Here is a 13,200-nt window from a genome sequence, read left to right on the forward strand (position 1 = left end):
ACGCTGGGTTGTCCGTCGGAGGCCGAAGTCCCCAGGCCAGATGCCGGGCGACCTGCCCCATGGCCATCACCCCTCCTTCTCTCACCGGACCGTCCATTTTGTACAAAAAGCAACATGCTCAGGCTCCAGGGGTGACCTCGAGTGATGCCAGGCCAGCCCAGTGTCCCCCTGGATGCTTCGCTTAGTGTGGGCACATGACCCGGTTCCAGCCAAGGTGACTCGGAGATCTGCGGGGGGGGGGGGGGGGGGATGCGTATGTTTTGGAGTTTCTGGGAAGATCATGAACCGTGAGAATAAGAGGGAGGGGCCGGTTTTCCTGCTGTGAACACAGTTGCTGAATGTCACGGAATGCCGAGGCCGTCGGGGCCACCGCGGGAGGCGTCCGGCTGCAGCCCGGCTGTCCTTTGACCTGCGGAACGTCTTCACGGCTGAAACCACCGGAGCAAGGGCCGACGGACCTGAAGGAGCGCTGGGGCAGAGCGTCAGTCACGTTGCTGTGGAGGATCTCGCCCGTCTTCTCTTTCCGCGCGGAGGAGGCGGCACACTGGTGACCCTGACTCCTCTGCATGCCACACGTCAAAAGGAAATGCCTGTCGCCCGAAAGCACGAAAACACACCGACTTGAGAATTAACCGTTCCCCACGAGGAGCCCAGTGAAAAGCCCACGCACTGTGCGTCCGCCGGGGGTTTCCGACCGTGGGAGACCCCCCTCCCGTCCCTCAGCCCCCCTGCTCCGTGGGCAGGGGTGTCTTCCAAGCGCCCTGCCTCCTTCATCGGTCACCTCTCAACTTACAACCTTTCAGGTAAAGCAGAACAAAACTTCTTCACTAATGAACTACACTTACATTCTTGATAGCCTAAGACTTTTTTGAAAATGACATCCGTGTGAACTCATTGGAAAAATGATTTGTAGCAACATAAACATGACGAAAGCTGGTCTCCATGGCCCAGAGGGGACCACGTGCCCCGAGCCGCGGCCGCCGGGCCTGGGCGGGGAGTGGCCCAGCGCCGTGGACCACGCCGTCTGGCGGGGAAAGGGACCCTCAGGTTATCTCCTGTTGACAGTGGGTCTTAGTCGTTGGCCTCTGGTGACCCGCTAGAAGGAAAGGGCAGCTTTGGCAGTGACGTGGACTCAAGCGTGGATGCAAAAGGAGGCGGCCTCGGTGGCCCGCATGTCCATCGCCTGGAGCGCTAGATCGCTGAAGACGGCTGCGGCGGCCCGCGGTGGGAGCGCGGGATGAATTACGAGCGACAGCGCGGCGCGCGGTGCGGCCCCACGGGGCAGGGGCAGCGAGCCGTGGCCCGCGGGCCGAGTCCGCTCCACGCGCGTTTACAGATAAAGTTTTGTCACGACGACACTGCCTGTGGCCGCTCCACAGCTGAGTTGAGCAGCCGCGACAGAAACAGTACGGTTTGGCCCACGAAGCCTAACATGTGCCCTGCCCGACCCGTTCCAGACGAAGCTGGTCAGTCTTCAGTTTAGAGCCACCGAAATCTGTTCTCTGTGACTATTTAGTGGGTGGCTCATTGTACTACGTTTTTAGAAGATCTGGGATCAAAGCCGAGTCTCCGGCCCGATGAAAAAAAGCAAAACAAAAATAACGGTAGCTACAGCTGGCTGGTCAGCGTAGGAGCGATTTTTTTTTTTTTTTATTAGATTGTCCTGTTTCCGATCAGAAAAAAAAACATTTTTGCAGCGTGGCTCTCACCACGTCACTTCTAAGAGTGGTGGGAACCGGCACGTTTCCCTTCACACGGGCGAGCCCTGGGTCGGCCACAGCCCAGTCACCCTTGATGATCGGGAGGAACGAGGGAGACCTTGCTGGTCTTGGTCGAATCCCTGCGCCTTTCCGCACGAACGTCCTGGATGTTCTCCTCGTTGTTGATTATGTTTTATCTGACACAAGAAACTTTTCAGATACTAAGGTAGAAACCTTTACCCTCCAAATCCAAGCAACGGCTCGGTTTCTGACCTCAGCAGGGACGACGGGGCTGTGCGAAACGCTTCGGTTTCCACCAGGCTCCGCCGCGGTTCGGCCGTGTGACTTTGACTAAGATCCGGAACCTTCCCGAGCCTCGGTTTTGGCGGCTGTGTTATGAGGACAGCGATGCTTCTAAAGGACCCACGGCGATACCGGCAGCAGCGGCAGCGCGGAGAGCCGGGCGCAGCTGTCCAGTGGCGTGTCGCTGTCATCAGCACGGAGCGAGCGGGTGGCCGGATCTTTCTGGATTCGGCCCCCTGTCTAAGCCAGGCTTAGCAGCTAATCATTACGGTTCCCGTAAGCCCCGGTGTGGGCCAGCCCACGGGTCCACGCCACGCAGAGAGCACGCGGCGCTCACGCGAACCGCTTCAAGGACACACTGGTGTCCCGTGCATGCCACGCCCGCAATGGCGTGGCTCCCTCCTCCGGGCGAGAAACGAGTGGGGTCAGGCCTCTCTAGGCGAGGGTTTCTCTGACACGGCCACCTGCCGACTGACAAGGTGGACTATTAAGCGTTGATGCCGGGTTTATGAGGTGGTTGGAACCGGCGGAGTATCCCGTTCAGTCACCTTCCATGATGCCCCCACCTCCGACCACTCCGTAGGGACAGCAGAGGACACACGGCTGAGGTGGGCCAGCAGGGGGGCCCCCGGTCAAGGTGCCATGTGCATAAATTCCCCTTCGGGGCTTCCCGACATATGACCGTTCGGAGCATTTGCTTTTTGGCTAAGTTTTAAATGTCCAAAACCAAAACACAGGGAACCTACCATTTGGGGGAAGATTACAACCGAGAGAGGTTTACAGGAAATAACGTTCGTGTGGCTTTATTGGACCAGTCTGCACTGACCTTTGTCCTGCGGAAAAACTTGGGCTAAACAAGGGATCCTTTTATGGCGCTGGTTGTCAGATGCATGCAATCTTTCACAGAAAGGTCCCTATTTCATGTGAACGGCCAGGAGCATCCTGGCAAGATTCAGGCGAAACTCTGGCGGTTTGGGGTCCGTGGTGGTTTCAGCCCCTGAGTGATTTTCTAGCGTCTTAGGACATTCGCCAGTAGCTGTGCAGGCCACCACCTCGGCCCAGGCGAAGACAGCAACGTGGCCACGTGGACACCCGGACCCCTCTGTCTGAACTGCTTCAGTAAGTACAGAGTCGCCCCACAGTGACCTTGAACACAGAGCTAGAGTCCGTGAACAGGGGGAAGGTGCGTGGCTGGCCAGACATGTCCACACGGCCCAGGACCCTGGCAAAGGGCCAGCCCTCACCGACGGGCGTGGCCCTCGGGGTCCCCCTTTACGTGGCTACCCTGTCCCTCGCCCCTCTGTCCCCTGCGCCTCATAACTACTTTCTAGGTGATCCTTATCAGATCCCTCGATCTCTCGTCCCCTCCCAAAACCGTACCCACCCTTCCGGGCTTCATTCTGTGTCCTCGGGGTCACGGTCAGGGTGCAGGTAAGCCCCCAAAGGGGGTACCAGCTGCTGAAATAGTGAAATGCTTCCCCACAGACTGGTAAACAGAGCTGCCCCAAGTGCCAAAATTCACCCCCCAATACTCCACCCAGTTCCTCCAGAGAAAGAAGGGGCGACACCCAGACGCCATGGAACCCCCAGGTGCTGCTGCAGGGAGACCAGACCTCGCCCCTGCCCGCCCACACCCTGGGCCACGGGCGAGGCTCCGCCCTCAGGGCTGCTCCCATCAACCCCTGCAGTGGGGGGCAGGGCCCCTCCCCCCTTTCTATTACAAAGTCCTCGACCCCAAGGACCGTGACTTTCAGTCCGTCTTTGCCTCTCCAGGACCCCAGTGTGGTGTCTTCTACACAAAACAAACAATACACCTGCTGGGAAAATGTTTTGAAGACGTGGCAACCGACGGCCAGCCACGGTGCCCACGTCTGGAGGGTGGCATAGCCCTTGTGACGTCAGGCAGAGCGCCCTCCGCTCGGGAACAACCACCCTCCCTCCTCTCCCCGCCCCGCCCGTGTGGGGAAACGCAGCAAACATTCGACCTGTTTTCAGGTTGATCTGGAACACGTCCCTTAATGATATTTCCTAAAGGGGGAGTATGACCAGCTGAGACTGAGTGTCATGCTGCGGTGTGGCCGGCAGCCCCACCCTTCCCTCCTGGTGCTCACACCCCAGGTCACCCACCCGCTCCCCTGGGCTGTGGGCTGGGCCCGTCCACTGGCTTCGAACCAACAGGATAGGACATGTCAGTTACCAAAAGCCCAGCGGCGGCTTCAGCCCGGGGTGCTTGCTCTCCTCTCTCCCACGTGGCCCCGGGGGACGCCAGCACCAGGGGAAACCCTGGGAACAGGCCCCGGGGGACGGAGCAGGTCTGAGCGTGGAGGCCCGGCACCCGCCTGCACAGCCAGCCTTGGGCGAGACTGCCTGGCCAGGGCCCGACTTCAGCCCCATGAGAGATGCCGGCCAGGCCCCTCAGGCTGGATCCCAGGCCGCACAAACCAAACCGAGATAAGACACACTTGTTATTTCAAGCCACTTCATGCAGCCACAGATAAGGAATCCACAGATAAGGAATCCCTGTGGCTTCTGTGCAGATCTGAGGAAAAACCGCCCCCCAGCTGGCCTGTGGGTGAGCCAAGCCACACCTGCCCAGCAGGTCAGTGCTGACAGGAACAGTGGCTGTTTGCGGGGTGCTCACCAGCACCTGCGGCTGCTCAGAGCCCAGACAGACGTGAGCCTAAGGAACCTTCGGGGCCACGCGCACATGCTTCTGGGGCAAAAAGATAAGACACATGCTCTCAGCTGTCCGCAGGTCACACTCACCCCCGGACAGGAAAGAGTCCGTGTTTTTTCAAAGGTCATGACCAGCACCCACTCCGTGAAATGCCTGCCCCGGGGGGGCCAGAGCCTCTGAGGACAGGCCACCAGAGTGACCACACGGGGTCCTCGGATGCCTGTACGACCACCCCACTCTCCAGAATTCCTGCAAATTTCACTTGCCTCAATTTATACTCACTTCCTTTTGGGCTCTTACATGCGAAGGTGGAAAATGCCCAGGCGGGAGCCTATCTCTGTCCCTTCTTAAAAGTTAGTCTCATCTGACTCCAGAAGCATCTCAATACCATGCGTTATTTTTAAAAAGAGATAAATCAGGTGATTTTTTTGAAGGTCAGTTAAGACAAAAGGTACCGCTGAACAATGCACGTAACAGAATGCCATTTCATTCCTTTTAAGGGTGGTAGAAATGGACGGGTCACTTGGGAGAGAGGCCAGGCAGCTCGCCTGGCCCCACGCCCTCCGACTAGACCTCAGCTCCTCCTGGGACCTGCGGAGATGGCCGACTGTCCCCTGCACGCAGGGAGGACACGCCCCGGGAGAACGGGGTCTAGCAGCGTCCCCCCCGAGCCGTCCAGCCCCTGACAAGGTCGCCATGGCCTCCCCCGGCAGCTCCGGGGCTCTGCCAACTCACGCTTCACCGGACATGTCTGCCGCAGCCCAGGCCACACCTCCAGCGCCTGGGGAAAGGGGGTACGGGGCACCCGCAGCCACTCTGCACCCTTGGCACCGTCCTGGCCTTCGGCAGGGCTCCCTGCCTCCCTGCGAGGACGGGAGATGCGTCAGCCTGGCCCGAGGCGTGGGGCCTGCCTGCCTCCCCGCGGGGCGCGGTCCCCTGACACTCGGGGACGGGGGCCGCGCGCACATCGGTACACATGGCCTCCGTCGCTTGGCTTTTAAGAGGAAGCGAAATCCTACCAATGCGGCACGCGTTCGAGAAGTCCAGGTCAAGACGGAAAGGCTGTCTGGTGTGTCCATGAACGGGCATCTGCGTGGCCACCTCGGGCCATCCGCACGGCGCCCTGCGCTCAGGGCGTGGAGCGGCACGGGTCTCAGGGTACCGGTGAGCACCCCAAGTGGTGCCGAGATAGTTACACTCCCTTAAAGGCCCTGGCTCCAGGTCCCTGTGTGCTCGGCCCCCGTCCCCTCAGTCCGGCCCCGTCCAGTCCCTGTCCCCTCGGCCCCTGCCCCCTCGGCCCCCGTCCACTCGGCCCCTGTCCCCTCGGCCCCCGTCCCCTCAGTCCGGCCCCGTCCAGTCCCGGCCCCATCTCCACGTGCAGCTCCTCCTCTGGACACACTGCGGGGTCCTCCTTTTTCTCCCATTTGTGCCGCGTCTCTGCGGCTGCTGCCTCTGGGCGTCTGTGTGTTTCTCGGAGCTTCTCTGTCTGTGTCGTTCCTCGCTAGTTCCTATCAGCCTCATCCTGACCGGATGAAAGAATTCATCTCTTCGGAACAAGCCACACACAGACCGCGAGCCCGGAGGGGCCGGGAAGCTGGGCGCGCCCCGCCCCGTCAGCCCTGGCCCCGTTCGCACGGGCAGGCGGCTCCGCCGTGCCTGGAGCGGGTCCCCAGCACCTGGCCCTGGGGCTTTCCCTCCGACACCTGCCGGGGGACAAAGCAAGGCTCCAAAACCAGACGCTGTGCTGGTCACTCTCCTGGGGCAAATCGGCTCCCCGCGCCAAGGCTCTGGGAGTTAGAAAACACAAAGAATGAGGGAGCCTAAGGGGCAGGAGCGGAGCCCCGCGACCCCCCAAGGTCACTCATGGTGCCCCCGGCAGGGCGGGCTCCGCGTTTCCTCTCTCCTCTCAGAGACAACAAAACCACAGAGTTGCGGCCGAGGTCCCCGCCCGAGCGTCTCCAGCAGAGAACGCCGACGCCGGATTCTGGGGTTTCTGCCTGAAAATGTACCTGGACGCGCACACAGACGTGTGGCCGGTCGGGGCGGGAGGGGTAAACAGGAGAGCGAGAGGAAGCTGCCGGCAGGAGGCCCGTTGTGCCCGGAACCGCCGCCCGCACACCCGCCGCCCGGCAGCCGGATTCCCGGGGGCCTCCGGGCACCGGCCGCGACCCGACACGGTCTCCCCACCGCGCAAGAAGCCGCCGAGGACCCCTCGCCGTTCGGTAGTGACGGCGAAATCGCGACCGTCATTCGTCCCACGGACAGGAGCGGGATGTGTTTCTTCCCACATTTCCCCGTCTCTTCTTTTGCCCCCAATTTAAAAACACATCGATGTTTAAAAGCGCCTACGAAATGTGCCCCTGGGCTATTCTGTCCGCCTTCCAAGGGTCCTCCCCAGACCAGCAGAGTGGAGCAGGCCCCAAGTTCCGTTGCTGACGGACTCCGCGGGCATGTCAGGGACCAGACGCAGCGAGAGGGTCCCGGAGGAGCTGGCCCGCGACTCCCGCCCCGTCCCCTCTCCCCAGTCTTCAGTCGCTCACGTCTTAAACGCCCCGACGTTGTCTATGGGCGATGCGAGCTCCACCCCCCCACCCCAATCCGTCTGCAGGGGCTTGTTCCCAAGTGCAAAGCACAGATTTGCATTCTGGTGCCTTCTGCCGCCCCGGGCCCAGGCCGTTGTGACTCCCGTTAGAATACCTGGGCCCCCAATGACTTGATTCGGTTACCTGACACAGGCTCAGCCATTATTACACAGCTCGAGTGTCAAAGGTGACAAAAGTCGCCCTAACCGACCCAGACCCAAAGGCACGCAAGCCGTTGAGCTAGTTGGAGAAAAACGGAATTTCGTCTTTATTCTAAATTCCGCAGTTCCAACTATTTCGCTTAGGGATTCAACTTGCTTAAACTCGAAGGCTAAAAACTCAGAGGCGGATGCTGCCTGTCAGCCAGGAAGCAGCAGAGCACAAAAGAGTAAGAATAGGAAGTAGCGTCAAACGAGACCAGTCCAGCCCCAGATCTGCTTACACGCCATGTGGTCCCGAGCGGAGGGTTTAAACTCAGCCTCTGAAACACGGGCAGTACGCCTTACCCACTCCTGAACTCTTCTGTGAGGATTAAACAAACCGACGGCACGTAAGATGCCTAGCCTAGCGTAATTGCTGAGCCAGTATTATATGGCTCATGAAAGAATCATCTTTGCTCCAAGCAAGAAGGAAGAGCAGTTAGTCCAAAACACTTCATCGAGTAGAAACGTAAAGCGTCTGCACACTCCGAACGGTGCAGAGTGAGTGGCGAGGCAGGGCGTGTGGGGCGGGTGAGCGGGCGCCCGACTTACCCCCAGAACCCCGAAGCGCTCCGCTAGGCTCCAGCCGCACAGGAAGTCGATCTCGAACTTGTGGTTCAGAACCACGATGGCGTTTTCTTTCCCAAACTTGGGGTAGGCCTGGGGGTCGGTGTGGATCACGCACTCCGTGCCGGACCACCACTCCAGAAGCATCACCAGCTCTGGAACAAAACACAACAGACGCACGTTCATTTTGCGGGTCCCGCGGGACCCGGGGTTGGCTCCGCTGGGCCGGGCGGGGAGCAGGGGCTCTGCCCACTGGGCCGGGGCCCAGGGCGACGTCTAGGGGCTAACGGTCTGGGTCACCTCAGCCCACACCCCAGTCCCTGAGAGGGTCGAGAAGCAGCAGGAAGACTCCACGACGGCCTCCAGGGAGGGAGAGGAAGCTTTGACAAGACAAACGACTTGCAACTTGCGTCCCTTGATTAAGTACCTTGGGGAAAATAAGTCAGAGAGCCTGAACCCATCGGGAATTCACGCCCCGTGTCTGCCGAGCTCTGGGAGGCCGTGTGAGGTGATGCACAGGCTTCTCGGCATCCCGGGAAGTGACCAATTGGGACGCTTATAAACACCATGGGAGGACACGTGACTACCCAGGCTTCCTCCCCCCCTTGCAACACGTGAGAGCACCGGGGCTAATGGAGCGCTGAGGGGGGGGCTGCAGAGATCCGCCCCGGAAGGGCCAGGTCAAGGCCATCGTGCCGGGGCCCACACGGACGTGCGCGAATGGTGTTTCTAGTTCCCTGTGAAAATAGAAACGCTTTTTAAATTTTTTTTTCCAGGCACTAATGACCAATTTGGCTTTACCCAGTGAACAATTCTGGTGGCCTCAGGAAAAGCCTGTATGTAGAAAGTGTCCAGAAAAAAACAGTCGAATGTCAGTGATGAAAACTATAGCTGCACAGCAGCTTCGAAATGAATTTTTGCAGCTGAACGTGTGTGGCAGGTGGATGGCTGGGTGTGTGAGTCCCCTGTGAAGGTCGCGCCCCGTTTTTATCACTGGCGCGTGGGGGTGCACATTGAGCAGAGGACTCGCTCATCACCCCCTACATGCACGCACGCACGCACGCACGAGCGGGCGTGGTCCTGACTCTGGCCAAGCCTCGCATCTTAAAGCCTCGAGTGGCGGCTTTTGGGGACCTCTCTCCTTGGGCTGGAGACGGATGCTTTTGAACTGGAGCACCAGAACTCTCTAGAAGGCACTGCGGTCTAGCTCCTAAGCAATGAGCACCGTGGGGCTTCAGACAGGTGAACCGCACGGAGACGCCGCGTCCCGCGCTTTGGAGGGGGTCCGCGTCCCGGGGCGCTGAGGGAATTAACGTGCGTGACTCAGGCGGGCGCCCCGGGCACCCCACGCGCTCGGCTCCCAGCAAGCCCAGGCATTCTGCGCCGACCGGCACCGCGAAAAGCGGCCAAGGCGCCCCTCCCCCGATAGCGGGCCGGGCCTGCCGGCGGCGCAGAGCTGAGAAAGCGCCAGGCCCCCAGTCGGTCAGCTGTCCCTCAGGCAGTGACGTTGGTGGCCGAGGAGCAGCGAGTTAAGGAACAGAGGTCTAGGTTCAGGGAGGGTTCGCGGGGCGGCCCTGCCGGCCGGCACGAAGGGGTGTTTGGCCGTGTGGACGCTGCGCAGAATGGCGCGTCGGTCACTGCCCTGATTTGTTCTGAGAGACAGGTGGTCGGGACGGTCTCGTCCGTCGCTGGCACGGAGCCCGGAAAAGCCCCCGAGCTGAGCGACGCGGGGGCCGCGGGACGAAGCCCGATGTGACTAATCACCCTGCGAACGTCTCCTGACGCCTCCCTGTGTCCTGCTCTCCCCGCCCCAGGCCGGGCCGGGCCCCCGGAGCCCGCTGTGCCCCAGGGCCCGTCACGGCACTCATCACAGCTCGCGATGCTGCCCGTGCGTGTCCCGTGACAGACGGGAAGCCCCGTCAGGCGAGGACTGCTCTGTCCGGTCACGCTGAGCCCCGCCTCGACTCCGAGGCCCAGCATGGAGCCGGCAGCTGAATGCCCTCGACACGTCCCGGCGCCGATGCGTGTGGCCGCATGTAGGGACCTGGGGCGTCACAGCAGACGTCGGGGCCGGCGCCCACCCTCCTGGGGCCTGGGGCGACAGGGGCAGCATGCTGGGCGCCGAGTGGCATGCGCGTGGATTTGGGGGTCAGGCACAATCGGGCTGTAGTCCTGCCGAGGCCGCTCACTGGCTGTGAGACGTTCAGCCTGTCTCTCAAGGTCCCCTGAGTCCCAGCATTCTTGTCTGTACAACAGGGGCAGGAAACGCTTTTAGAGGTGCCGTGGGTATCGAGACACCGAGCACGATGTTGGACATCGTCTAACCGATAAGCAGCCAGCCTTTCGTTACTATCGTATGTCTGAGAAGTTTGCAGCGCACGAGGCTCTGCGGTCACTGACGGGGAGAGGGAAGAGGGGACAGAGATGGACAGACAGCGTGTTACGGCGACTCCTGCCCCGGAAGAAGGAGTTACGAGTTACGGTCTCATGACAAAGGCAATGAGAAGTCGCTGGAGCGTTTTTAAAGAGGCGCACACCGCGGCATCATTTGCATTCTGTAAAGGCCACCATGGCTGACATGGGGACAGATTGGAGGAGCCAGCGGAAGCAGGGAGGCCAGCTGGAGGCGTTGCCCAGTGGCCGGGACCAGGTGGGGACCAGGCGGGGACAGTGGCGAGAAGCCCGATTTCTCTCACGTCTCAATATGCTGCCCGTGGCACAAGTGGACACGAAATCTCAGGGAGGAAGAAGATTGTTGCCCGTTTTTTTTCCCCCGCCCCCACAATCCTACCGCCTTCCGCAGGCTTAACTGTTCAGATCAGCTTGGAAGGGAGCCTTCTAGTCCTGCTCCTAGACGTATGCATGCAGAACACGCATGCACACACACACACGCACACACGCTCACACACACGCTGACATACGTACACACACCCGCTCTCACGCACACCTTTCCCCCCATTAATGAGTTCGTGCTTTTATCGCTGATGCAAACATATACGTATATTTTCTTCAAATGGTGTATTTCGGATCTTTCTGTGTTAAGCCATCCATATAACGATGTTAGCAAGTGTTTACTGGGATCCGGCCACGTGTGGGCACTGTTCCCAGGCTTTTCACGCGACGATGCACTTAGTCCTATTGTGAATCCTGGGAGACTATGAGGTACTGTCATTCTCCCCATGTTAGAAATGAAGAAATAGGAATAGCTTTCGTTCTTTGTTCAACAGATGAAATTGCCCTTGTTTAAGGGAGAAAGGCGGCCGGAGCGGCGGTTTCACGAAGGGCGATGCGATGGCCGCTCAGCGGTTCGCGCGCGGGGACACCGTGGCTCACGCGGCCATTCTGCCGCCGATGGGCCTCGTCCCCCAGTGCTTTTCACGGCTGCAGAAAACACTGCATCCCACAGCTCGGAAAATGCAGGTTCTTCTTTTCAATGTTTGCGAAAGCATTTTCCAACATAAATATAACCTCTCCCCCCCCCAAAAAATAGAACGATGGGTTGAACAGTATGCGTATGTTTAAACTGTATGGCTGTTCCAAAACTGCCTCCCCTAAAGACCCTACCCGCCTATGCGTGACTCGGCAGGGTGGGAGAGCGTCTCTCCCGCGGCCCGGGCTGACGCCGCGAGGTTCTCGAAGGCCGTGTACCTGAGCGTGTGCACACGCCAAGTGCGCGTCCTTCCGCCCATGTCCCCGAGGAGACGCCGCCGTTGTCACGGACACCCTGCAGGCGGTGCCCACGCCCCTTCGTCCTCGCCCCGGGCTCCAGCCCGCGAAAGCCCTGGCGGCTGGCGGCATGGCTTGCTCCTGACGCTTGCCCAGGCTTTCCTGTGCGAACAGCTGCCCGCCGCCTGCAAACGTCTCCGCGAACAGGTTTCATGGACCGTCCCGTGTGGCCTCTGTCGATGCTCGCGCCTCCTCTCGGTGGCTTCACGGCCGCCTGCCGGGCGGCTCATCTCTTACGCCGACAGGGGCTCTGCCTGACGGGGGCTCCGCGTGAGGAGGGGCATCTGCCGCCCCACCGAGAGGCACTCTGCACCTCCCGCGTCGAGTGTCGGGGCTTCGGGACTGCCGGGGGGCCCTCGCGCGCTGGGCTGCTGGGGGTTCAGCAGCTCCGCCCCCCCAGCACGCGTGAGTCAGTGCCGCCCACTCGCTGTCTGCCCAGCGAGGGGGCAGATCTCGGAAGTGCGCGAGGCCTGGGAGGAAGCAGGTTCTCTGCTGCTCAGAGGGGGGCAGCGCCGCGCGTGGAGAGCTTCGGTCGCAGTCCCACGAGCTCTCGTCCAGAGGCCGGGAGGCAACCGCAAAGGCCACGAGGGCACGTGGGAGGGAAGCGAAGACCAGGCGTCGCCCCAAAGCGTGTGCAGGTGTCCAGACGGGCACACACCACATGATGCGCGACCAGAGAAGGGCGGGCTTCCCCCTAACACGCCGACGCCGGCTGAAGCATAGCCGAGCTGGGAATTAAAACCACGCGTCGAATCACAGTCAAAGCAGAGGGGGGAGAGGGAGGGGGCTCTCTGCCGCCCGAGAGGGGCCTGAGGCTGTGACCCGTGCCCAGCGCGGGGCTCAGTGGGGTGGGGGTGGGGGGCAGGAGGCCGCGGTCATCCCCTGGACCCTCTGTGATGGCCAGGCCTCAGGGCAACGTCTCGACCTTCAGGGTAAGCGAGTTCCCGGTCTACTGTATATTCAGAGCACTGCTGGTCACACTGCTGGCCTGGGGAGGGCGTTCTGCCCGGGCCCTGGGGCGGCGGGGGCTGTGGGAGGCAGGCGGAGGCAGGACTGGCCAGGCCCCCGTCTGGGGAGGCCAGCTCGGAGAGCAGCAGGCACGCGGCTCCTCCGAGGTCACAGGGGCTGCCGGGCAGAGAAAACTCCAGATGCAGAGCCTCTGCGGACTCCCCGCACCGTGGCCGGGGCCTGGCCCTACTGTGTGAGCCATCGTTTAGTAGCTAAGCAGATTGCTACCCTAGGCTGAGTCGCCGGGGGCCCTCGTATCCTGAGGTCTGTGAAACGGAAAAGGCAGAAGGGAGGAGAACAGAAAGGCAGGGTGTGGGGGCCCCCGATGTGCCCACGAGCGCCTCTCCCGGGAGCCTCCGGGCGCCGCACGGTTCTCTGGTCCTCTGCAATGGTGACCTCTGAGTGTGGTCACATTCAGCCCCACGGGCCCGTCACTG

At 61.1% G+C, this 13,200-nt stretch overlaps 1 protein-coding gene across 1 annotated transcript in view; it reads right to left on the minus strand.

Annotated features, from left to right (window-relative positions):
- Positions 1-13,200, minus strand: part of AGPAT4 (1-acylglycerol-3-phosphate O-acyltransferase 4) — an 87,719-nt gene that overhangs the window by 8,748 nt on the left and 65,771 nt on the right. The window contains exon 3 of the mRNA XM_016152745.2: positions 8,015-8,184. Within this exon, the coding sequence (XP_016008231.2) occupies positions 8,015-8,184 (170 nt within the window). The remainder of the gene's footprint in view (positions 1-8,014; positions 8,185-13,200) is intronic.

The sequence above is a fragment of the Rousettus aegyptiacus genome, unplaced genomic scaffold, assembly GCF_014176215.1.
Source record: "Rousettus aegyptiacus isolate mRouAeg1 unplaced genomic scaffold, mRouAeg1.p scaffold_m13_p_1, whole genome shotgun sequence".
In the NCBI taxonomy this organism is placed as follows: domain Eukaryota; kingdom Metazoa; phylum Chordata; class Mammalia; order Chiroptera; family Pteropodidae; genus Rousettus; species Rousettus aegyptiacus.